Source organism: Pagrus pagrus, assembly GCF_965226575.1.
Source record: "Pagrus pagrus genome assembly, chromosome: 17".
NCBI lineage: Eukaryota > Metazoa > Chordata > Actinopteri > Spariformes > Sparidae > Pagrus > Pagrus pagrus.
Genome location: NC_140201.1, coordinates 20,605,921 through 20,628,822, shown reverse-complemented (window position 1 = coordinate 20,628,822; position 22,902 = coordinate 20,605,921). Strand labels below are relative to the sequence as shown.

General features: G+C 39.8%; 2 protein-coding genes across 6 annotated transcripts in view; one reads left to right on the top strand and one right to left on the bottom strand.

Annotated features, from left to right (window-relative positions):
* adcy2b (adenylate cyclase 2b (brain)) overlaps positions 1 to 15,080 on the top strand; it is a 56,444-nt gene extending 41,364 nt beyond the window's left edge. For 4 of the 5 annotated variants that reach the window (XM_084379456.1, XM_084379455.1, XM_084379452.1 and 1 more), the window contains 10 exons: positions 1,036 to 1,176; positions 1,771 to 1,923; positions 2,654 to 2,838; positions 7,514 to 7,598; positions 9,558 to 9,716; positions 11,041 to 11,187; positions 11,384 to 11,491; positions 13,766 to 13,880; positions 13,983 to 14,107; positions 14,192 to 15,080. In XM_084379456.1, coding sequence (XP_084235582.1) covers positions 1,036 to 1,176; positions 1,771 to 1,923; positions 2,654 to 2,838; positions 7,514 to 7,598; positions 9,558 to 9,716; positions 11,041 to 11,187; positions 11,384 to 11,491; positions 13,766 to 13,880; positions 13,983 to 14,107; positions 14,192 to 14,344 — 1,371 coding nt within the window. In that variant the 3' untranslated portion in view covers positions 14,345 to 15,080. The remainder of the gene's footprint in view (positions 1 to 1,035; positions 1,177 to 1,770; positions 1,924 to 2,653; positions 2,839 to 7,513; positions 7,599 to 9,557; positions 9,717 to 11,040; positions 11,188 to 11,383; positions 11,492 to 13,765; positions 13,881 to 13,982; positions 14,108 to 14,191) is intronic. The other variant, XM_084379454.1, reaches the window with a different exon arrangement.
* Positions 15,081 to 17,817: 2,737 nt separating this feature from the next.
* cfap90 (cilia and flagella associated protein 90) lies at positions 17,818 to 22,536 on the bottom strand. Its single transcript, XM_084379459.1, has 3 exons — positions 22,319 to 22,536; positions 21,473 to 21,589; positions 17,818 to 18,078 (listed from the first exon to the last, which is right to left on the bottom strand). Exons 1-3 carry the CDS (start codon positions 22,433 to 22,435, stop codon positions 17,899 to 17,901), a joined length of 414 nt encoding a protein of 137 aa, XP_084235585.1. The 5' UTR covers positions 22,436 to 22,536; the 3' UTR covers positions 17,818 to 17,898.
* Positions 22,537 to 22,902: the final 366 nt, after the last annotated feature.

Here is a 22,902-nt window from a genome sequence, read left to right as displayed (position 1 = left end):
TACAGCAATAAGCAGTGTTCCGTAACTGAGAGGATGTAGAGTCTTTCTTTCACATTAATTCTTTTTGTCTACCATGAGTGTTTTTTAAATTACGTTTTTCAAGCGTTTTTCTTCCTTTTGGTTTCGTTTGGTAGTATAAGCCGTCACCAAGTGACTCTGCCGCTGTCTGCATCTTTACTAGCGGACAGGACCGCTTCTTTCTGGAGTTCTCTGTCTGGACTGGTTCTTCTGTACCGGCAACACAACTCAATGACAACAATGACATGTCTCATAGGAGCCTAGCAGCCGCTCTATAGAGGGTTTATATGAGATGATTTACCATTTATTCCCCTTCATCCATCAATTCACTGCTGTTGCTTGTTATCCGGCACAAGTGGAGGGATGGGTGTTATTTACAAGCTTCCTGTCACATGTGTTTTATGGACCCCTAAGAGCCCTTTTTCTGCCTTATTGCTTCTCAAGAGAGTATCATCGCCCAGTAAGTGGGTCACTTCTGATTAACGGAGAGTTAGCAATAAAACTGACCCAGATATCAGATTCATACACTGCTTCAATAAGAACAGAGAGACAGTGATCATGTTTGTACTAAATAGTTATTTAACGGTGAATAATGAAAGCTGCTGTGGTCACTGTTAAAGGGCACTCAATTTAGAGATAAACCATGAGCCATGTTTAACATGTTCAATGTGTGTGTGTGTGCGCCCTGACCTCCAGGTGCTGGGTTTGTGTTATAAGTTATTATTAATGGAGCATATTATAGTTAAACGATGTTCTCTGTTCATCTGTGAAAGTGCATTAGATGGTTATCATTATGAAATTTGTTTCTTGGAAAATCTCTTTTCAAGATGAAATGTGCTTAGCTGTTGCTAAGGAGAAAGCACCACCGCAACCATCAAGCAGGAAATTTCTGTGTATGTTGGTATAAATATAAAGTCATATATTCAGAATAGTTGTATCATATTTTTTGCTCCTTGGGTCTATCCACTGCTTCCTCCTCCTGTTCTAATCACTCCTTCTATCTCTTTGCATCCTCAGCAGGGAAGGAAGGGCTCCTTCTGCTCTCTGACCTGGTTCCCCACTTCCTCTCGCATCATCGTCACCAATAACCCCTGGCTGCGATTGGTCCTCACCATGACGACCACTGCTCTCATACTGGTGATGGCCGTCTTCAATATGGTGAGAAACTTGTTGCAGGTTAAGATGTTGTGGTTGTGGTTATAACAAGGCTTTAAAATTATGTCATACTTTGCAAGAACTCTTTTTAATAATTGCATGAGACATGATAAAGTCTCCTGGCTGTGGTGGTGCCTCCATGGGTACCACACTAAGACAATGATTTAGTGTTGTGAGGTATCCTGTTACAATGCCCAAACAGTAATATATTCACATTATATTTAGAGGCCTATATGTTCAATGTCATCAACATTTGTTCCCTACTGCTTGTCCTTGTCACGTCCTACATACTTATAGTGTGATACTGATAGATTCACATGCATCGACTGGGTAACATGTATAAAAGAGCAGACCACTGAACTTTATAAACAGTCAATTTAGCTGACATCAAATCAGATGTCCCCAAGAAAAGTTAACTGTATCAAAACATTTAACTTTTCTTATTTCTCCACATTATCAAACATCACGGTGAACATCACTGGTGAACTAATTACCATATCTACTAGGAAAATGTAATGTTTATCAGTTCTGGCTGCCATGACAGATGAGCCATCGCTTAAACTTTTTGCCCTCCATCCACTCGGTTCTGCTTGTTAGTTCTTCGTGGAGGATCCTGGAGGATCCACAGAGGACAGCCGAACAACTGCTCCACCTGAAGTCCTGATAACTACTCCACCTGTGAATCTAACTAACGACAGCCTGTTGGACTACGAGGAAGAAAACACAGGAGTGGACAAGTTTTATCTGCCAGTAAGTACAGTAGGATGAGCTCAGCAAACATGGGCTGGAAGGAGGGTAAATATGTTGTCATGTATGTCAAATATTTGAATAATTCAAATTACCGACCACCAGTATCCAAAATAACAGCTTAAATGACATGTACAACAGCATTCTTTAACTCTAAATAGACATATTATGCTCACATGTTGGTGTGAACACAGAACTGAAACCCACTGCTGTGCAAGTGTCTCTTTCCTATAAAAGAAAAATTATTCAAAGAGGCACTCCAGTTTTAAAATGAAACTTTGGTAAAGCTGTTTCAGATCTAGTAAGCTCGTAACATACATTTAAAAGTCACTCCAGAGAAACCAAGATTCTTGTTTTAGTCATCAGTGGTGCCCATTTGTCAGACATACTATATGGGGGAATTGTTAAAGCTCAAAGCTTTCATTCATTGCCCTGTTTATTCATAACAAGCATGGAGGCCTTACAGAACCATTTTGAATGATTCTTTGGTTTTACATAAACAAAATGTGTGTTGTATAGGAATACTGGCAGTTTCTCATGTCAGTAAACAATCTCAAGTTCTGTTCTTGTTTCCTTACGACACAGTATGTTGGCTGACTCACCACTGTCAGAGCTACACATTTACTCAGAAATAAAGCTGCATTTTTATCTCTTTTCTTTCTTTTGATACATTCATCAGGCGTGACACAAATTTAATAAGTGTCTCTGTTTCTCACTCTCTGTCTGTCTCCAGTACTTTATCTACTGCTGTATACTGGGCCTGGTGTCGTGCTCTGTGTTCCTGAGGATCAACTATGAGCTGAAGATGGTGGTGATGCTGGTTGCCGTAGTGATCTACAACATCATCATCCTCCAAACGCACGCCTCCCTGCTGGACGGATTTAGCAAAGCACTGTACCCCACCGATACACTGGATAGGTACCTGTAAACTCACACACACACTCTCTCCTCTCGATATGAGGCATTAATGGAAGAACTATTAAGCCTACTTAAGGTCAATACTATCTGTTTGAAAAGAGTCCACCCCCCTCTGACCCTGCAGCCTGCTTGCATCAGTTGAGCAGAACCTATTAAAATGACTAATGAGACTGGACCCTGGTCTTTTTATTATTTGCCTTTATTTAACCAGGTCGGTCCCGTTGAGACACAATGGTCTCTTTTTCAAGGGAAGCCTGGCCAAGACAGCAGCATAGAAAAGTTGCAACAATTACAAGACACACAAAAATCACACAGCAACAGAGATAAAATACATTACAAATAGAAGCAACAGGACTAAAGCTCCAGATTCACATTAAAACAAGAACAAGTGCGGTATGAAGCTGCTCCAATTTCTCTCACACAAGTTTTCAAAGACCCAACGTTGATGAGCCCCTTTAACCTTAGTGTTCTCTGCAGTGCGTTCCAAGCAGCAGGTGCAGCGTACTTAAAGCAGTGCTTACCAAATTCAGAGTTAACCTTGGGCACATTTAATACATAAAACTCGTTAGAACGCAAGCGGTAATTGCTTTGAGATTTAGAGACATAATTACATAAATATTGGGGGAGAAGACCCAAGATGGCTTTATAAATAAAAATATGCCAATGTATAAGGCGGCGTGCTGCCAGAGATGGCCACTCAACTCGGGCATATAAAGTGCAATGGTGAGTGAGGGCTTTACATCCAGTGACAAACCTTAAGGCACCATGATACACGGTGTCCAGAGAACGCAGACAATTTGCAGGGGCATACATATATAAGAGGTCGCCATAATCAAGCACAGGGAGGAAAGTGGCAGCAACCAACTTTTTCCTGGTAGAGAAAGAAAAACAGGATCTGTGACGGAAGAAGAATCCCAGTTTCAGTCTTAATTTTTTTACCAGGTTTTCTACATGTGGTTTAAAAGAAAGCCGATCATCGATTAAAATGCCGAGATACTTGTAACAGGACAGAAGTTCAATCTCACACCCTTGTAATGACAAAATGCTGGGAGGAGACACAGGTACTTCCCTGCCATTGGAAAATATCATCAGCTTAGTTTTGGCAGCATTTAAGACGAGTCTTAATTCAATGAGTTGACTTTCCACAAGGTTAAAAGCAGTCTGTAGGTTGCCAAGAGCCTCGGCAAGAGTGGAGCCACAACAGTATATAACCGTGTCATCAGCATAAAAATGAAATTTGGCGTTTGGGATGTTTCTACCCAATGTATTTACATAAATAACAAACAAAATCGGACCCAGAACTGAGCCCTGAGGCACACCAGTAGAAACATTTAGCAGTGTGGATGAGCTGCCTTCAAAATGAACACGTTGTTTTCTATCAGACAAATAATTATCAAACCAACCAACGGCCTGCTCAGATAAACCTATGTCAAGCAGTCGTCGCTTCAGAATAGAATGATCAACCGTGTCGAAGGCCTTAGAAAGGTCAACAAAGAGAGCTGTACAAAATTTTTTATGATCCAGCCATTCTATTATATCGTTGGTGAGTTTTAGGGTGGCTGTAGTTGTGCTGTGTTGTTTCCTGAAGCCGGATTGATATGGGGAGAGAATGTTGTAAGTATGAAGGAAATCCTTCAACTGGTCATTTACTAGACCTTCAAGGACCTTCGACAAGATGGACAACTTGGAGATAGGTCTATAATTATTTAAACAAGTAGGGTCCCCTCCTTTCAAAAGGGGAAGGACATAAGCAACTTTCCAAATTTCAGGAATACAATTCGTAGTGATAGAGAGATTAAAAAGATATTGGAGAGGTTTGGCAATAAAATCAGCAGCTAGCTTTAAAAAATATGGTTCCAAGTGGTCTGGGCCTGCAGATTTAGAAATGTCGAGAGAGAAAAGAGCTCTACGGACCTCATCCACTGAAAACAACCTAAAAACAAAGGAAGGTTGACCAGCAGAGATATGGCCTAGGGACATGTTACCAACATCTAGGGCAGAAGACACAAGATCAAGGGCAGGCATGACAATCGTGGAAAAAGACCTAGACCTCCCTGTCTTGAGGGAGGGAGTATCGTTGAGGTAGCAATATCCCACATGACTGTCGCTCAAGTGTAACCCCTGGAGAGGAGGATGATGTGTGGCAGAATGAGATACAGCAGGTTGTGATGGTGGAGCTGAATTCATTTCTCACATTTGAGTGACAGCAGGAGTCTCACTGCTGAAAAAATCCCATTACACAAAAAGATTTCAGAGAAAGGCTGGTGAAGAAATAATTTTTCCATCTCTCATATTTCTCTCTTTATTTCTCTTTTTCACCTTGACTTCATTAGCATGAAGAGTATATTATTGTTTCCAAAGCACTGAGACATATGAATAAGAATATAGTTATACATTATTAAATGAAAATAAAATAGACCAGGACTGGCTAATAAATCAGTTTTGTTGCATGTAATGCATCTATTTACAGTTCATTAACTTGAAAGACATCTTGGCATGGCATTAAGCTTGATTAACTGACTTTACGTTGGTTCATTCTCCAATGTACACCAGTAAAAGAAAGTTGATGCATGCCGACATATGATCTACTGAAACAGTACAAAACTAATATAAAGATATCATCTTTTAGTCTTACATGTATAGGTAATGAAGAAGATTTTTTTTCAACCCCTCTTGTAATTGAATGGGACATTTATTGTTTTGAAGGTGTTTGTCCTAAAATACAGAAGGACATTTAATTCTGTCCAATTTAAATACAGTGCAGAGTAGCAATCTGTCCCAGCAAACATTATGTCTGCTTGAGTGTCGTCACACACGGTTCTTTATGGCAATGATGCTCTGCCTTTTTAATGACCCACGGCCTCACACAGCATTTGACAGAAATAAAATCTGTTAAGATGTTATCTTGAAAAGTCCCCGTTCTCTTATTGTTTTCAATTATGTTTGAAATGAAAGGCTGTCGGGGAAGGCTTAAAATATCATAGCTATATTTTTCTCAAGTAAACGAGCCATAGAAATATCAAAACAGTGTGTTAGTTGGTCTCTTAATACTTTATGACTCCTCTTCCCCATCTGTGGCACTCAGACCCAAGCTCAATTTGTCACACTGAAAAAACATGAAGGTGAATCCTAATGCAAGAGACGGCAGGCCAGCAGAACTGTTGCAGACTGTTTATTCAAAGTAAACAACGGGAACCAGATAATTGGACAGCAGGATCAGGCAAAACACAACAAATGACTCAACAAAGACTGAAATGAATACTGGACTTTAATACAAACTAAACTAACAAGGGGATGAGGTGCAGGAGGAGAGAGGCAGAGAAACAGGTGAGGGTAATGTGTAGAGGATAAGGGAAGGAGTTGATATCTGGGAAGAACACTGGGAACAGGGCTGGGCTGTTGAAGGTGATGCAGAGCAGGTGTTGAGGGAAGCAGACTGGGGAGGAACACAGGAACACAGGAGGGAAACAGAGCAAAAGACAACACGAAACCCAGAAAACACAATCAAAACAAGACAGAAATGACAGGACCATGACTCTTTATATGGAAGGAAGACATTATGACATAATGATGTGCTTTAATTGTGTCACATATGTAAATAATGATTTATGAAATAATTAAAGTTCACTTTCAGCCAATCACATGTCCCTTCCCTCTTACCTAGCAAGCTCAATAAGCTCATGCCATAGATATATACATATCTACCCATCTAGAAAGCTAACTAGAGCAACAGCAATGCCAAAGTACCTTTGAATCCCCCAGCTAAAAGCACTTGTAAATAAACACAGAACACCGACAGAGAAACTTACATCTCCTTTTATTTATTGAGCTTAACAAGAATGCTGATCCTAGGATGACTCTGTTTAGCTAACAGGTGCTAAATGGCTAGCTTTTGGTATCAGGGGACACGTGATTGGCTGAAAAGTGACTTTATGAAATAAAACGTGTAATGAAATAAAAGTTTTATGGAGGGAAATGCCACTATGCAAAAAGATTTGAAAATAATGCACATCCAAACGTGATGAATACAAGGTGCTGGGAAGAAGTACAGGAAATGTGAAAAACTGTGTGCATGCTAGATAGTGCTCCCATGAAAATCCATGTCTAAAAAACATGCCATTATGAAATAAAACTATGTATAATGAATTGATGATTATACATGTATTTTTTATTTATGGAACAATTTGGGTTTCCATTCAATTATTTATCTTTAAAAGGATCACAGGTATGACTTCATTTTCATTTTCAAAATTTCCCCAATTGCGGGACTAATAAAGGAATTTCTGATATTCCATCACAGCTGTGAATTGTAATTTTTTAGCAAATGTTACTCAAAAAGAGCTTTTTTTCAGATGTGAATTGATTCACATTTGATACACTAGTGAGTATTTATGGCACCAAGATAGTATACAACGGTTTGACTCAAAATAAACTACAACAACCATGTAACAGTGTGGCTCATTTATCTGTTTTTAGCGGTTTCTGGACAACAATGGAGCTCAGTGGAACCAACGAATAAGATATATCAGGCTTTGGCTACACAGATAATGCCTGTTAGTAGATGCTATCATTGTTGGTTCTGTTTTATCATTGGATTAGTTCATTCTACAATATGACCAGACTTTCACACTCGACAATTAACATCGTGATAATTGTATTATCTCTCTCTGTGCAGACCAGGAGTACTGAAGGATCTGAAGACCATGGGCTCTGTGTCTCTTTTCATCTTCTTCATCACTTTACTGGTGTTAGCCAGGCAGGTCAGTAAACTTACACTAGCCACCACAATGACATCACTAGACGTCACTACCTAACAGTGATATATGATTATAACTTTATGTAACTTTACTCTCTTATCTTATCTTGTTTTACTGAAACATTTCTTGATACCAGTGCATTTGATTGTCATGAAGCAAGTGAATCCATGTTCTAGGATTTAGTTCAGTGTGCTCACAGATCAAAACACTTGTTCAGAGGGACATTCCTGCAGTGATGAGGCAGTCAGTCAGGCCGACTGCTTTCATCTCCTCTGTGTCCGCCACCCTCACTTCACATGCAAACCAAACTCGGCTGACACACATTTTAGTGTGCATGTTTTATCTTTTTCGAGGTGCCATCCATCAGCTCTGACCCCAGAGCAGATGTTCAGGACAGAAAGACTCCCAGAAGAGGTTCTGTACCAGAAACTGGGGCTCCCCTGAGAGCCGCAGTTGGTCCAAACAGCTCTATGTGTTGTTCTCATTCTGGGTCACTGTCACCAGGAGGGAGGGGAGCATTTGTTATGGAAACATAACTTTGTTGTGGTAAACTCTTTGTAACTGTCATATCTTATTATGGCCGGCACTTTTATCAAGGTCTTTGAGGATTAATTGGGTTCGTCCTTCCGGATGTGGTTTGGGTATAAATGAGTGAGGTAAAATGCTTCCTCAATTATTGTGAAAATAATTCTGGAAACAGGTCAAAAGGTGTTCAGAGTGGCGTCATCTGCGGCTATTGACGCAGAAGTACATAAATCTGTGCTGGATATTGAGTTCAAAAGGCCTCCATTTTACATGCTTTTAGTCTGCTATTAACACATTTGCCTTGCAAGCATTTCCATCGTCAACCCTAATGAGGCAATTTCAAACCATTTAGTCAGAGGGAGGAGAAAGCAGGTTAGGAGAACGAAGGCATCTGTAATTCATCCCTTAAGAACAGATGCACGATGGAGCTCATTTACAGGCTTGTTAGCTGGTTTCTCAATGGCATCTGGAATGAGCTGCGTTTCTTCTGGCCTACTTTCTGGACTCCTGGAGGTACCGACCCTCTCTCTGTACATACACGTATGTGTACATACACAAATGGTTCCTTAGAGGGCTGGAAGTCTATATTTCTATATCAGCCTCAAGCAATCAACACTGTAGCACCAGATCTCAGCACAGAGCAGCATGGGCCTACACTGTTGGAAGCTTCTAAATTGGTACTGTACTTTAATCTCAAGGGGGAAAGTATTCAGTGTGCACATACATCATGCAGACTGCTGACTACATACATGACATATCTCATAGGAGACTGAAAACCAGCCCACACACACACAAACATCCACTCGCACAATGTAGGGGTCGGACCACAGGTAGTTTGGAGCTTTCAAATATATACGAGCATAATTATGGTGAGTTCAGGGGACCCTGTCTGAGGCACAAACACGCACTCCTGGGATGTGGAAAGAAAAGTCCTTCTAGCATTAATAACCAAAACATGAAAAAAGAAGAAGCAGTGGCTATCTTTTATGCAAAACACTTCTGCCTGCTTACTGTTTCCTTGAGCAGTGAGAGCGGAGCTTCTCACACTGTTTTATTGTTGCGTTATTGGGACATTAATTTTCTATGAATATCAAGCAAGCCCTTCAGTTTCACTTGGTTATGTTTGCAGAAATCCTGCACGATTCAGAGGCAAAGATTAGAGCAGAATGCCAGCAGTCTATCTGTAAGAAAAGCTCGGCTATCAGGACAAATGTCTGTAGCTGCAGGACTTCTGCACAGGAGGCTGACTCGCTTCTCTGATCAACCTCCAGTCTGAAGCAAATGTCAGAATTTATCTATTTATTCATGGAAATAATAACTTTCCAGTCAGTATCTCTTGATGTTTTTGGTTTCTTCTGTGGCCTGTAGCTTTGGAGCAGAGTGCTGCTGGGTTTGAATGACGCAGGTGTCTCTTTACTCTGTGTCCTCCTGTAACAGAATGAATATTACTGTAGGTTGGACTTCCTGTGGAGAGACAAGTTCAAGAGGGAGTGCGAGGAGATCGAAACCATGGAGAACCTCAACCGGGTTCTGCTGGAGAACGTTTTACCTGCACATGTCGCTGAACACTTCCTGGGACGCAACTGGAAAAATGAGGTGAATTCATGTTGAGCTGTGGAACTCTTATCATGCGTTATTCATGGTTATTCAGGTCCTGTATGATAGAAAAGTGAGATTTCCTGTCTTTCTTATTATAAAGCAGGTCTCGTTGCTGTTTTGATGTCAGCGTTGCCCCCAGTATGGCTATATATAGACCGGATTAGGAAGAATCAGGAGCATTTTTGTCATCACCCTGATGTTACAACCAGCAGAGATTCTAGAAAGTCCATAGTGGACTTCTTTAGGAAGTTTTATCATGAAGCTTTTTGGGTGTTTATTTTATTATTTTATTTTATTTATTATCTGATCTAGCTTTTTCAACTTTTTGTACACAAATATGGAAATAATGGTCTAAAATGATGTTAAATTGCATATTTTTTAATTGGAAATGTTACATTTTCTTAGGGGAGGAAGCAAAATCCCCTGCCAAACATGTGTACCTAAGCCTTCCACAAGCATAGGGAAAACAGTGACAAGATTACTGGGTTAGATTTTGTTACCTTTGGACAGAGCCAGGTTAGCTGTTTCTCCATGTTGGTGCTAAGCTAAGCTAGATGACTGCTGTGGTATTGACCTTCTCATTTAAAGGTCCAGTGTGTAGGATTTAGTGGCATCGAGCAGTGTGCGGTTGCAGATTGCAACCAACTGAACACCCCTCGCCTCACCCTTCCCTATGGTGGCTGTGAAAAATGCAAAAGGCCAGAGTCAGTGTTTAGCTTGTCCTTTCTGGGCTACTGTAGAAACAGATAATACACATAAAATATGATTATGAATATTATGTTTCATTGCTGCCCTCCACTGTCTGCAGGAAACAAATGTGTGTATATGAATTAAATATAAATACTCTTTTGTCAGCATATCCTTTTGTTTCTCGACTGCTACATGTTGAATGCATAATTTTATTTCACTCTTCATGCTCTGCTGCTGTTGAATGTTGTCCCTGCACACATGCTGTAATTGATGCAGCCTACTCCCCTAACACACTTTCCATTCCTGTATTTCTCCTTAATTTGTTCCAGTGCTGTACGTTTTCATTCACTCTCGGTACCCTCATTTCCTCCACTATTACATCTGTCTTCCGCTCTGTCTGTCCTATGATGAATGCTGTTACTATTTTGCGGTTGCGCTGACCCCTCGCAGAGATGATTAAAGTTTCATTTTATATATTTAAAGAGTCAGTGTCATTGTTCAGAGTTCGGTATTCAGCTCATAGATCTTCTCTCCACAGACCATCCATTTCTTTTCTTTTTAACTTTCCTTCCCCAGTGCCTGATCAATACAACACATCCAGCTGTTATATCTTCTTTTTGCTTGTTATCAGGACCTTTATCATCAGTCATACGAGTCAGTGTGTGTGATGTTCGCCTCCATCCCAGACTTCAAAGAATTTTATACAGAGTCTGATGTCAATAAGGAAGGACTGGAGTGCCTCCGTCTTCTCAACGAGATCATAGCGGACTTTGATGAGGTAAACTCCTCTCACTGATAATCCCTGCTGTCTGAAGATGTGAAAAAATAATGTCCTACTGATTTTTTGAGAAGCAGCCACACTGGAAGGTTATGCTCTAAAATAGCAGCAAAAATAATGCCAGTACTTGGCAGAGAGCTGGTGTTATTTCCTGCTCCTGTGTATGTTACATTCTGTATCCTTCATGTGTCCTCAGCTGCTGTCCAAACCGAAGTTCAGCGGCGTGGAGAAGATAAAGACCATCGGTAGCACCTACATGGCTGCTACTGGACTCAATGTGACACTGGGACCAGAGTGCACACAGGCACGCTTTTTACACACATGCACTTATTTTTCACACACTTGCACACACACAAGCAGAACAGCTACACAGTGTTTAATGTCTCCTTCACACTGGACACAAAGTGACAAACCGACTATTAGAGCTCATATCTGATAATCAAAAATCCGGCAAAAAACAAGAGTCTTCTCACCTCATTTCAGAAAGCCAGAGCAGTTTTGGCAGCCTGAGCTCATTTTCGATCAACTTGTCATTTTTCATCAATGTTAATAAAACAGGATGAAGCTTCAGTATCAAAGTATTTATCTCTGTCCAAATACATTTGGACATTTGTGTGGGTTGTGTCGTAAAATGTGCCACACGTAGCATTCAGGCATCAGTGATTCATTACTACAGTGGTTTGAAAACATCACCGGAAGCAAAAGCAATTGTCACTCAGACATGTGGCAGCACATTGTTTCAAAAAATAACAGCCTCGATTGGTAGAAAATCTGCTTAATTGACCGTTTGCTAAACCTCACTCCCTTTAGCTACTGTTCCTACACCTCAAGCCTAACACTGTAGCCCACGACTCAAAACTTTAATATCAGTGTCTAAACTCAGTGATTTTTGTAGCAATGGGCATAGGTGTCATTTCCCTGGGGACTCTGGGAACATGTCTCCACCACTTTTTGAAATGTAATTTTGCCCTCATCACTTTTTAAAAGCATAATTTGTTAAAAATGTTCTGAAAAAATCATTTGCAGCAAGAAATGTTAACAAATGAGAATGCATTGCTCTTCATCAGCACCTGTAGTTGAAACTGGCAATCACAAATAGATATTTCCATCTTAAGATCAGAATGAGTCATGATTGGTTGAACTTGACTCATGAACTCTTGTGAAATTAATTATGTAATGTTAAAAAAGTATGCTGCTTAATATCTAAAGGTAAGGTCAGAGGTGGGAAGCAGCCAAGTACAAATACTCTGTTACTGTACTTAAGTAGATTTTTCAGGTATCTGTACTTGAGTATTTATTTTTCTGCTTGTACAACTTCTACTATCTGTACTTTTTACTCCTTACATTTTCAGAACAGGCTTGTTAGTTTAGTTTTGCTGTGCTCATCTACATCTACAGTACTTGAGTAAGAAATGTGTGTACGTTTACCACCTCTGGGTGAGGTTGATTTATTGTCTTCAGCTAACATTGTTGACACTATTCCTTAAGTTGTTTCTTTTTTGTCAGTATTTAGGCCGGTAATGTTGAATACACAGGGTTATCAAGGGGCTGACTGAAATGCACTGGTGCTCTGTAGTAGATGTTATATTAGCATTATTCAGATGACATGGTGCTAGCTGTGGATGTGATACATATAGACAGTCAACGTTTTATGCTGAGTATTTTGGTATTGTCGACTCTGTAGTAGCCTTGATTACACCCTTTTATAACCTTGTTATGCAATTTTAATTATCTACTCTGACCTCACACGATCCTTCCAGTACATTGCCTAAAACGGCACTTGTTGAAAACCATTTAAGAAATGTTTATTCATCCAAGCTCTGTTGTCCCCACCACTTTCCAACACAAAGTGACACCCTTAGCAATGTGTTTGATTTTACACAGAAGCAGTTTCTCATTCATCCATTTTGTAATCTGAAATGACAGCTTTCACAGGCAGATTTATTTTAATGCTAACTCTGGTTTAAAAAAAACTTGGTAAAGTTACACAGGACTGAGATTGTTGCCTAATTTGCCATATTTTTAGACACGATTTTTTTTATAAGAGAAAAGGTTGTAATGAATTTAGGAAATGCAGCACTCTCTTATTTGCTCGAGTCCAAATCCAATAAGAGCAGGACAGACAGGACATGATAACAAAAATAGACAAACCTCCAAAATCTTCAAACGCTGCGTCACTTCACTTCCACATGTGAAGAGATCCAAAGCCTCACAGGTCTGTCAGGGTCTATTAAGGTTGCTCAACCATGAAAAGTGTATTGATTTGCAGCACAAAACTGAAAAGACACAATGTTCCTCTCAGTGCATTCAAAGCTATAAATATACAGCTCCAAAGTGTTTTTTTCTTCTTCAGTGAAGCCAGAAAGAGGACTTGATTAAAGATGCAACAAGATGCAAGTTTAAATTCTGAAAGATACAAGCAATAATGATAATAATAATAATAAATCACTGCATGAAATTGAGATTGTTAATCATGGTGATCAGTCACCCCAAGTTATTGCTTTTAATATGACATATATATAAACATGAGTCAGATAGCTCCTTTAACTTTTTTCCTCTCGCCTTGCACTTCCCTCAGGAACATGACAGACAGTACATGCACATCGGCACTATGGTGGAGTTTGCCTTTGCTCTTGTGGGGAAGCTGGATGTCATCAACAAACACTCCTTCAACGACTTCAGACTCAGAATCGGTGAGAACATTTCCTCACAGCACAAATATGAGCATTAATACGATTCAAAGAGCTGAAGTTAAAGCCATGTGATTTGTGATTTGGTGGGGGTTTTTTTTTTAGGGATAAACCATGGGCCAGTTATTGCAGGAGTTATTGGTGCCCAGAAACCTCAGTATGACATTTGGGGAAACAGTGTGAACGTGGCCAGCAGGATGGAGACCACTGGGGTGCTGGGAAAAATACAGGTGAGATGTCTTACAAAACTACAGGTGAATGACTTCCAGCGTGCCTGTAAACTTCTTACTCTACTCCTGTTTTTTTCTGTCCAGGTAACAGAGGAGACGAGTTGTATTTTATCAACACTAGGGTACATGTGTTCATGTCGTGGCATCATCAACGTGAAGGGCAAAGGAGACCTGAAGACCTACTTTGTCCACACAGAGATGACCCGATCTCTGTCACAAGGGACCGTGATGCCTTGAGCATGCAACACTAATGAACAAATAAGACTTGAGAACACAATCACACACACAGAAGTGGCCGTAGAAGTGATTCGTCATGCTCCGTAACTAAAACCCATTACCAGAAGCCAGCAGTAGACAATTGTGGAAAACCAGTTTTGTCCTTAGCAACAAAATGAAGAGGAGAGCCGAGGTGCCGCGCCACAGTCCTTCAACACTCACATCAAGTGTAACAAGGACTTTACTCTGAGGAGTCTCTTCACAGTCTGAAGGAGTGCCTGACTAAAGAGAGGTCTTACTTAATTGGTGCAGCTCTCAAGGACCGCAGTCACCCGTCTGTACAATAGTAGTGGTGTGGAGCTAATTAACCATGCCAGTGTTGCAGTGCTTCAGAGCCTTACACTTGAGCAAACTGAGCTGCCTGTCGAGCTTTTTTCTATCTGCCTGGTTGGCACCGTGAGCCGGTTTGTTCCATTTTATTCTAAATGGATGTTACAATAGTTTATTGTCATATAGAGCAGTCGACGCCAACAAATCGCTAGCGTGATGGGTAGTTTGCCAAAACCTGTGAATTGTATTTATAGCTTTAGAGCTGCGCTTGTGTCCCACCCAAGAGAAGGAGGACTCAGGCACAGTATTCAAGAGGAAAAGTAGAGGTTTGTTTTTTATAATTCATCTGGAAGCAGACCATCAGCAATGTGTGTAAATGTTCACTGCCATCTTTTTGTTATTCATTAAACATTTGTATATAAAATGACCTCATCTGTCTTTGTGTGTTTGTTTTAGTGCTGTAAACATAAGTGCACCCTGAGAGGCTGGTCACAGTATAAACACTGACAGGATGTGCTCACAATTGAGTCGAAGGCTTGTACGATCATTAGTTTGAATGAATGGAGACAATACAGGTTTTCATGTGGCAGATTTATTGTAGTCATCAGACATGGTGAATGCTTTAGTAATACTGGTCTCTATCTTACAGTAGCCCCGGTATATATAGTCGTGTGATGTGTAGGAGAGTTAGATGAGAAGATTAATACCACTCTTATTTCACTCTGTTAAATATAAATCTACAGCCATCAGTCGGTTAGCTGAGCTTAGCACAAAGACTGGAAAATATCTTGCCTAAAGTGGCCTATTATCCCTTTATAGCTTTTGATTTGTGTACAGATTAAACTTACTAGCTGTAACAAGTTAAAGGGAATTCCAGCATGTAAAAGCCTGGGCCCTATTTACATGTTCTGGTGTGTAAATGATTCATACTTAACAAAGGTTTTGGAATAAGTCCAGTCCAGCTGGCAGCTGCGACACAGCTTCATTGGCTGCATCATAATCCTTTGGGGCAATTGCAACTGTCAAAGTGAGGTCCATTAAAAGTGCTAGTTTTGTCCCTGACAGGCTGAGTTTGTTACACTAAGCTTCTGTCTACATTAAAGAAACGATTCACACAGAGATAGACCTTCTTGTTAAATCATAACATCCTTTTCGTAACCACAAACACAATTCTTGCTCAAGGGGAAGTCTCACTGTGAAATCTTGCGAGAGATGAGTTGCTGCAGGAAGACGACAGTGGAAATGTGAGTCAGAGTTGGAGAGACGAGTATGGAGTTTACCCAAAGGAACTGCCAGCAAGAAGTGGTTACCCCTCCTCGCAAGATTTCGAAGTGAGACTTCTCCTTGAGCAAGACTTGTGATTCTGGTTACAGGAATGATGAACCTAACTTTGACAGTCGGAGTTGTCCCAAAGGATTACGTTGCATCTGTGTTGTGGCTGCCAGCTGAGGCAATCGACGGGACCGATTCCAAAACTTTTGGTTAGTATGAACCATTTACACACCAACACAGGTAAATATAGGGCCCAAGTTTAAAATCACTGGAACCTTCAAATAAAATGGCACTGATTTTGTTAGCTTTGGACAGAGCCAGGATAAGCGCTTCCTCCGTTTCCAGTCTTTATGCTAAGCTAAACTATGTGACTGCTGGCTGTAGCTTTATCTTCAATGGCTAAATATGATCATCTTTTCATCTACATGTAACACTCCACCAGAAAGGGACTAAGTGTGTCAGAATGTGAAACCTTCCTTAAATATATAACATGATGGCATGTTATTATCTGTGTAACTATCACATTTACAAATATATCCTCTGGTTTACAAATACCAGCTGTTACCGTCACTACATTGTATTTCCAGTATGAATATTACTATAAATACCTTATCGGAGTACATCAGCTTTGTTTTTTCTTGTAGAATACTTCCACAGGGCTGCCATGTTTCTACAGCTGCCCAGAATGTACGAACTAACTGACCGACTATAAAGAGGACTTTCATGTTTTTCTCATTTTTAGAAGCCTCCATAGGGGAGGGGGAGGGTGAGGGGTGTTCATTCGGTTGCAATCTGCAACCTCACTTGCAGAAGGACTAAATCCTATACACTGGTCCTTTTAATATGAATATTTAGAAATGATATGTACAGCCAATACTTGAGTAATAATAAAGGCTTCCTGGGTGAAATGCAATATGATGCAATAAGGTACGTTTACAGCAGAAATCTCTGAGGATGAATCTGTTTTCTAAAGGCTTCTGTGGCCAAATACCAATTTCACCATTTTCATTTTATTCATCTATTTTCTCTCTTTCTACTTTGGAAACACAGCCTAATGTATTAGCTCCTAATCCTCCTTTATAAACACTGCAGTTCTAACAGCACACAGATTCAAATACTGTATCATTTCTAAGAATAAAGATTCTATTTCTGCCGGAGTACAAAGGCTGAAGCAAATGAGAGGAATGAGAGATGTCTGTGCTCAAAAGCATCCTAATATGTAGGAGGTCGCTCTCAGCTGTGTGGGTTCAGAATTTAAACTAAAGAAATAATGCAAGAAACTTGTAAATCAGAGAGGTTAGTGATGCACGAACAGAGCTGTGTTTACATAAAGCAAGTGTGCATGAGAGAACAAATACAGGCAAGGTATAGTGGTAAATATAGATATGAATGTGCTAACTGTAAGTTTGGTTGAAGCGATTCTTTTTAACTTCTTCAGTTTGTGTGAATGAATCCAAAATTAGCCCATCTTTCAGGAGTAAGTGGCATCCTTAATGGAGAAATCCTCTCAGAGTAAGAAATCACATTGCGCCTGTCATCCAGGACATTCAGTCTCATCATAAAAACAGCCATTACACTGAAGTCTGAGCAGCAACACCCCAATCTTTGACATTAAGCGCAATATTGAGCTGCAATAACTGGAAGACATTTTGTGATTTATCGACTGTCTGCACCAGCAGAACCTGTAAATGACACTCAAACTGATGGAGCGACTTCAGCCTCAAACGAGAAAACTTGAGCTTCTTAGAAAATCTCACTGTCTTCAAAGTAGTTTTGACATGAAATATATACTGAAAATAACTTTTTGAATTGCTAATCACCAGCATACAATACAACTATATGTGATATGTGTTTTTATGTTAACTATGAACCAATCAAATAAGCTACAAATCTACCCTACAACACTGGTTTATTAGTAAATGCTTCCACAGCGAGAACAAACACTTGGATCTCATGCTGTGATGCTTCAGGCTCTAAACAGGGGCCACTGATCCGTATCCTTCAGCCACATTCCAGATGATCCCGTTTTTCATGAAAAATTCTGCTTTTGTGCGAGCCACACGAGCATACTGCCGGCCTGGTTGGTACAGGACGGGAACAGGACGATGACCGTACTCTGAAGAGGAGCGCACAGGAACAGCTCGGGACTTCTCCTGAGGTTGAGGAGAAAAAAGCACAGGTGTTACTAATAGCAATAATGAGGGCTGCATAACAGTAAGGTGTGTCAGCTCTGGGGTGGTTTGTTTTCTCTCCTCTGCTGTGAAAAAGAATTTTTATTATTTCTAACCAATATGACTTTCCCATTTTATTAATTTAATGTATTAATTTTAAATGTATTTATTTATTTATGTACCTATTTATGACACACATTGAATGGCAGCACCCTTGTTAGCATAATGAAGCAGAAATGCATTGTTTGGGAGAAATCAATAGGCGTAAAATGCAAACGCTAATGACATAAATAAACACATTTAAAAACAAGCAAAATAAATACAAATGGAAAGTAACGGTAAAGTAAATAATATGGGGAACTGATACAAAGGTGTCACATTTTTTTAAATCCATGTCCACATGTCTTTTATATTGTTTTTGTGCATTTAATGGCATTTTAATTCATTTATTAAGTAATTTATTTTTGCATTTATTTTTTATTTGGGCAACTTTGGTCCTCCATAGTATGCAGCTTGCATTTAGTTTATTCATTTTCCAGTTCACTTTACATGTACGCGCACAATGAAAACATTGTGTAGCAGTAAGACGTTGTGGAGGAGTGTCCATGTGCGTACGTGCACATAAGCGGCACATAAGAGCACGAAAAAACAATTAATGTACGGAATATATTCACATTGGGCATTATCGAGCTTCAGGTGCTGTATTCTGTGCTTGCACTGAACTTTTCTGATGCATTGCCTTGGTACAATATATAATACTCTGGCAACATGTGGTTTTGTAAAGCCATAATCACTGCAGTTGAAGCACTCTGTCAGCACTGAGGTGAAGAGATGATTGTTACTCCGTCTCTGCCTTAAGTGATGATGTCTGTTTATTGCCAGTACCTGCTAATGAAACTATTAGCTACACACCGTGATGTTTTATTAGGAAGACTGTGTTGCTACAAAATGTGTTACCTGAGGCAGCAGTGTGTGTCAGCGTGAGCTTTTTCAACAGATTTTTGACTTCAGGGAGGTCAGACTGACTATCTGCAGAACAGACAGTACCTGCTCCTGGCTGTGGCAGAATTACTGGCGGGTTTACATTTGCATAAGCTTTAGTGGAAACGAACAAAAAACAACACATTGCCATTACCGTCTCAACACTTTATACAATAAAAACTTTTAAATTCATATTCAAATGTGAATTCCCCCAACAGAGACGTCCTAATTCGGCGAGAGCTGTCAGCCGAACGCTCAGCTAGCAGTAATTACAAGCTCAGCAGCGTGTGTGGCTGCTTTGTTCACCACCCTCTCTGCTTTCAGTGACCCAGAAACTCACTGCGAGCTACTTTTCTTGACATGAATAATTGCTCTGTGGAGATGAAGTGGCTTCAAAATGAGCCATAAACAAATGGCATAAAACTTGGGAGATATACGTCAGCCACCGCATGGATAAAAAAGATGTTAACAGCATATAAATATGGAACAGTTTGAAAAGCGTGCTCTTTTGGAATTAATTCTCATAATACACTGACATTTACATTTATGAAACACTCCAAAAGCCTTACTGCCAATATCATCTAGAGCTTGGAAGTTGTGTGTTGAGGAAACACCAGGCAGGAGAAGGTGTTATTAGATGAGAAAAGCTGTAATGTTTATAATGTACACTGGTCTGAGTGCCAAGTGTGTAGGTGGTCAGTGCTTTAAGGCAATGTCCACTGATGTCATGAGTGCAAGAGAAGCAAAGAACTGTAATGAATTTGTTCATTTACTCATTACATTAGTTTTGCTTCACATCTTACTGAAAAACAGCTGTGTAATGTTTACTTGTGCTTGTGCACTCAACATGTAAAGTAACCTTTCGCCGACAGATGACCCCTACGTGACCTCACTTCTGAGAATGGAACAAGAGCTGCAATGATTAGTTAATTAATCAATTAGTCAGTCGAAAGAAATTAAATGTTTGAGAGATTTTTCAAGGATAACGTCAAACATTTGCTGGTACCATATTATTATTCATTTTAAGGTTCACACTTTTATTTTAAAATGGTGGTGACGTTGAAGTCATGCAATCGCGATGTAATTAGTTTATAGTGTAATATTAACTTTTCAATTCTGGCAATTTAATTTAGGCTTCAAAATTCATAAAAGTCATTCATCTGTGAAGATTATCTTCCTAAACAAAACATGTAAATATCATAAAGTTGTGTAATCCAAAATCCAATTGAGAACTCCCATAGACTTTTTGTCGAGGGAACCAGCAATGGTAACTGCTCTGATTGGTCAGCTCTCACAGGCCTGAGCAGGCACCGCCCACCATGTTCTCGTATAGTACTGTATATAGTTGTGACATCTCAGTTTTACACAAGTACGGACAGCTCGTTTACAGGCACAGTTTCTGCATCCGGGCTGTGTGCCTTTCTTCGTGCATTGAGCATTTTGATACTTTAGCATTATTCACACAGCACCTTGACCTACTTTGTAATAAAAAAAGAAAATACATGGGCATCTTACTTTCTACAATATGGGACCTAACATGTCAGGATTTGCTGCATTTCTTTGTCATTTCGTTTTTTTGTCAGTAAATAAGGAGTCTTTGGGTTTTGGACTGTTGGTGGGACAAAAGAAGCAATTTGGAGACATCAATTTGGGCTCTGGGAAATTGTGATGAGCATTTTCCACACTTTTTTCACATTTTATTGAATAAACAATTAATTCAATAATGAAGATAACTATTGGGACTTTGTTCCTGACTTAACTGCAGAAAAAGTGATAAAAATAATGCAGTCCTTTTCAGCCTGTTACCTCCAGCGAAAGTGGAGGAAAACTGTGAAAGTCATCCCTGATAGCATAGCAGTTCAATAGTGAGTGAACTCAAAAGGAAGAAATGATTTGAAGCATGTCTTTGTCCATGAAAATCAATATGTCGGATTAATTTAAGAAATTAGTCACATTTAGATGTGTTAATATGACAAGCCTATCATTTCTGTAATTGATTTAAAAATACACAATGTCTTCAAACAAGTTTGGCCCTTTGGTCACATTAACCAACATGTGACAAGAGGATCTGCTCTGCACGCAACTGTCCTACAAGGGAGAAACTGTGCATTTACAGCACCTCAAGGGCTTTAACTAATGAAGAGCCAGGTTTGTTTAGTGCAGCGACTCTAAAAATGACAGTGTTCTGCGTGGTTCACAGCAAAAAAGGGGATCGATTCATTTTTACTATATTGTTGAATAGTATACTTTCATACACTTGCTTCAATAAAACATCTAAATAAATATTATACCCTAATCCAGATTCCTATAACTCAAGTTTGAGCTCATCAGCAGCTAAAAGAGTTTTAGATGAGATGTTTGAGAAGTAAAACAGTCAATAAATTATGTTCATTACCTCTTCGCATATTTCTAATCCTCTTCCTTTATGGTGTTTTCTGTCATCTCGGTGCAGTCTCATATCATAACCCTCGGCCTGGTGGAACACTTGGTCATACATGGAGACCTCTGGGACCTGCCGACGGAGAGGCAACAAACAGGTGTTTATCATTCAAAGCCTGTGCTCAAACAGAGGGGGGTCATTTTGTTCCACTTTAGGCAAGATGCCTGCAGGTAGAGGTGGAACCAAAGCCAACAATCACAGCAATCTCTTCTCAAAATTGGTTCGAGTTACAGCAAAACAAACAGCACTCAGTCACCAGTGGTATTTCAATTAGCAGTTTAAAAGAAACCCTCAAATGGTATTAAGAGAAATATCAAAGGTTTCTTTTGTGTTGTGTCTTAAGATTTATCATTATCATCACCTTTCATCACTCAGAGGTTTATTGTTGACTAACTTGACTTACAATTGGGTTTTTTCTGTGAAGGGAAAACATTTGCAAATCATTATCTTAATGGAAGTCAACAAAGTTGTTAATCAGTGACAATATTCTCTAGCCTGTAGCATATAGCCTGTGGCCTATATTCTAGTGACACATTTGTGTCTAAGCTACATTTCTTTCATAAAGAAGGCAGCTATGTTTAGCTTTAGCTTAATTCTGTGACTTCAGCACCTTTCCAAATATTACCAGCAGTATGTGAAGACTCAAACTTGCTCTCTGTTGTGATGTTGTAACAGTACCATGATGAATTCAAATATGTCCCATGAGCTACTTAGCTAACTGTCTAGTTTTATTAGCGGTGGCATTAGCTTAGCATGCGTGGCAACAAAGTTCTACGCTAACTGCTAACTCCGACAGCTCACCCGTGAGTCTTTGTTGAAGACTGACATTTCTTTCGGTTCCTTCCGTCGTGGTGGAATGTAACTGAATGAGGACAACGTAGCCAGCGGCCTTTTTTGTGCCTCGAGTGTCACGTCCATCTTAAAAGCTAAAAAACACACTTTTAAAGCTAAAAAAAAACTTTAGAGTAGTAAACATCCAGCTGGACGACGCAGAGCAGCTCGCGTCTGTGGTTGCTAGGATACTGATTGCTCCAGCTGATATGCTGCCTTCAAGGGCTCTGTGTTCGTCTGTTCTTCGGAGTTTCAAAATGCCAGACGTGGCGTTTCACAGAGCTACATGTCACCTAACTCAAGTGCTTTTGCTTTTAGGGACACGTAGTGAGTGCTCATCCTCCAAATAAAGTTATTTTATATGTTGATATAGTGGGATAATAACTGCAGGACATTTTGTTTTTTCACTGTGACACAATTTACTGCATGTTTTTGCAAACTTTGTGGGAGCATGAGTCTATTCCTGTGCTTTTAGGCCTCGAGTACATTTCATTCTTTTCATCGTTTGCTCTCCTTTATTATTGAAAGTCAAATTTCATTAGATTTAGCCGAAT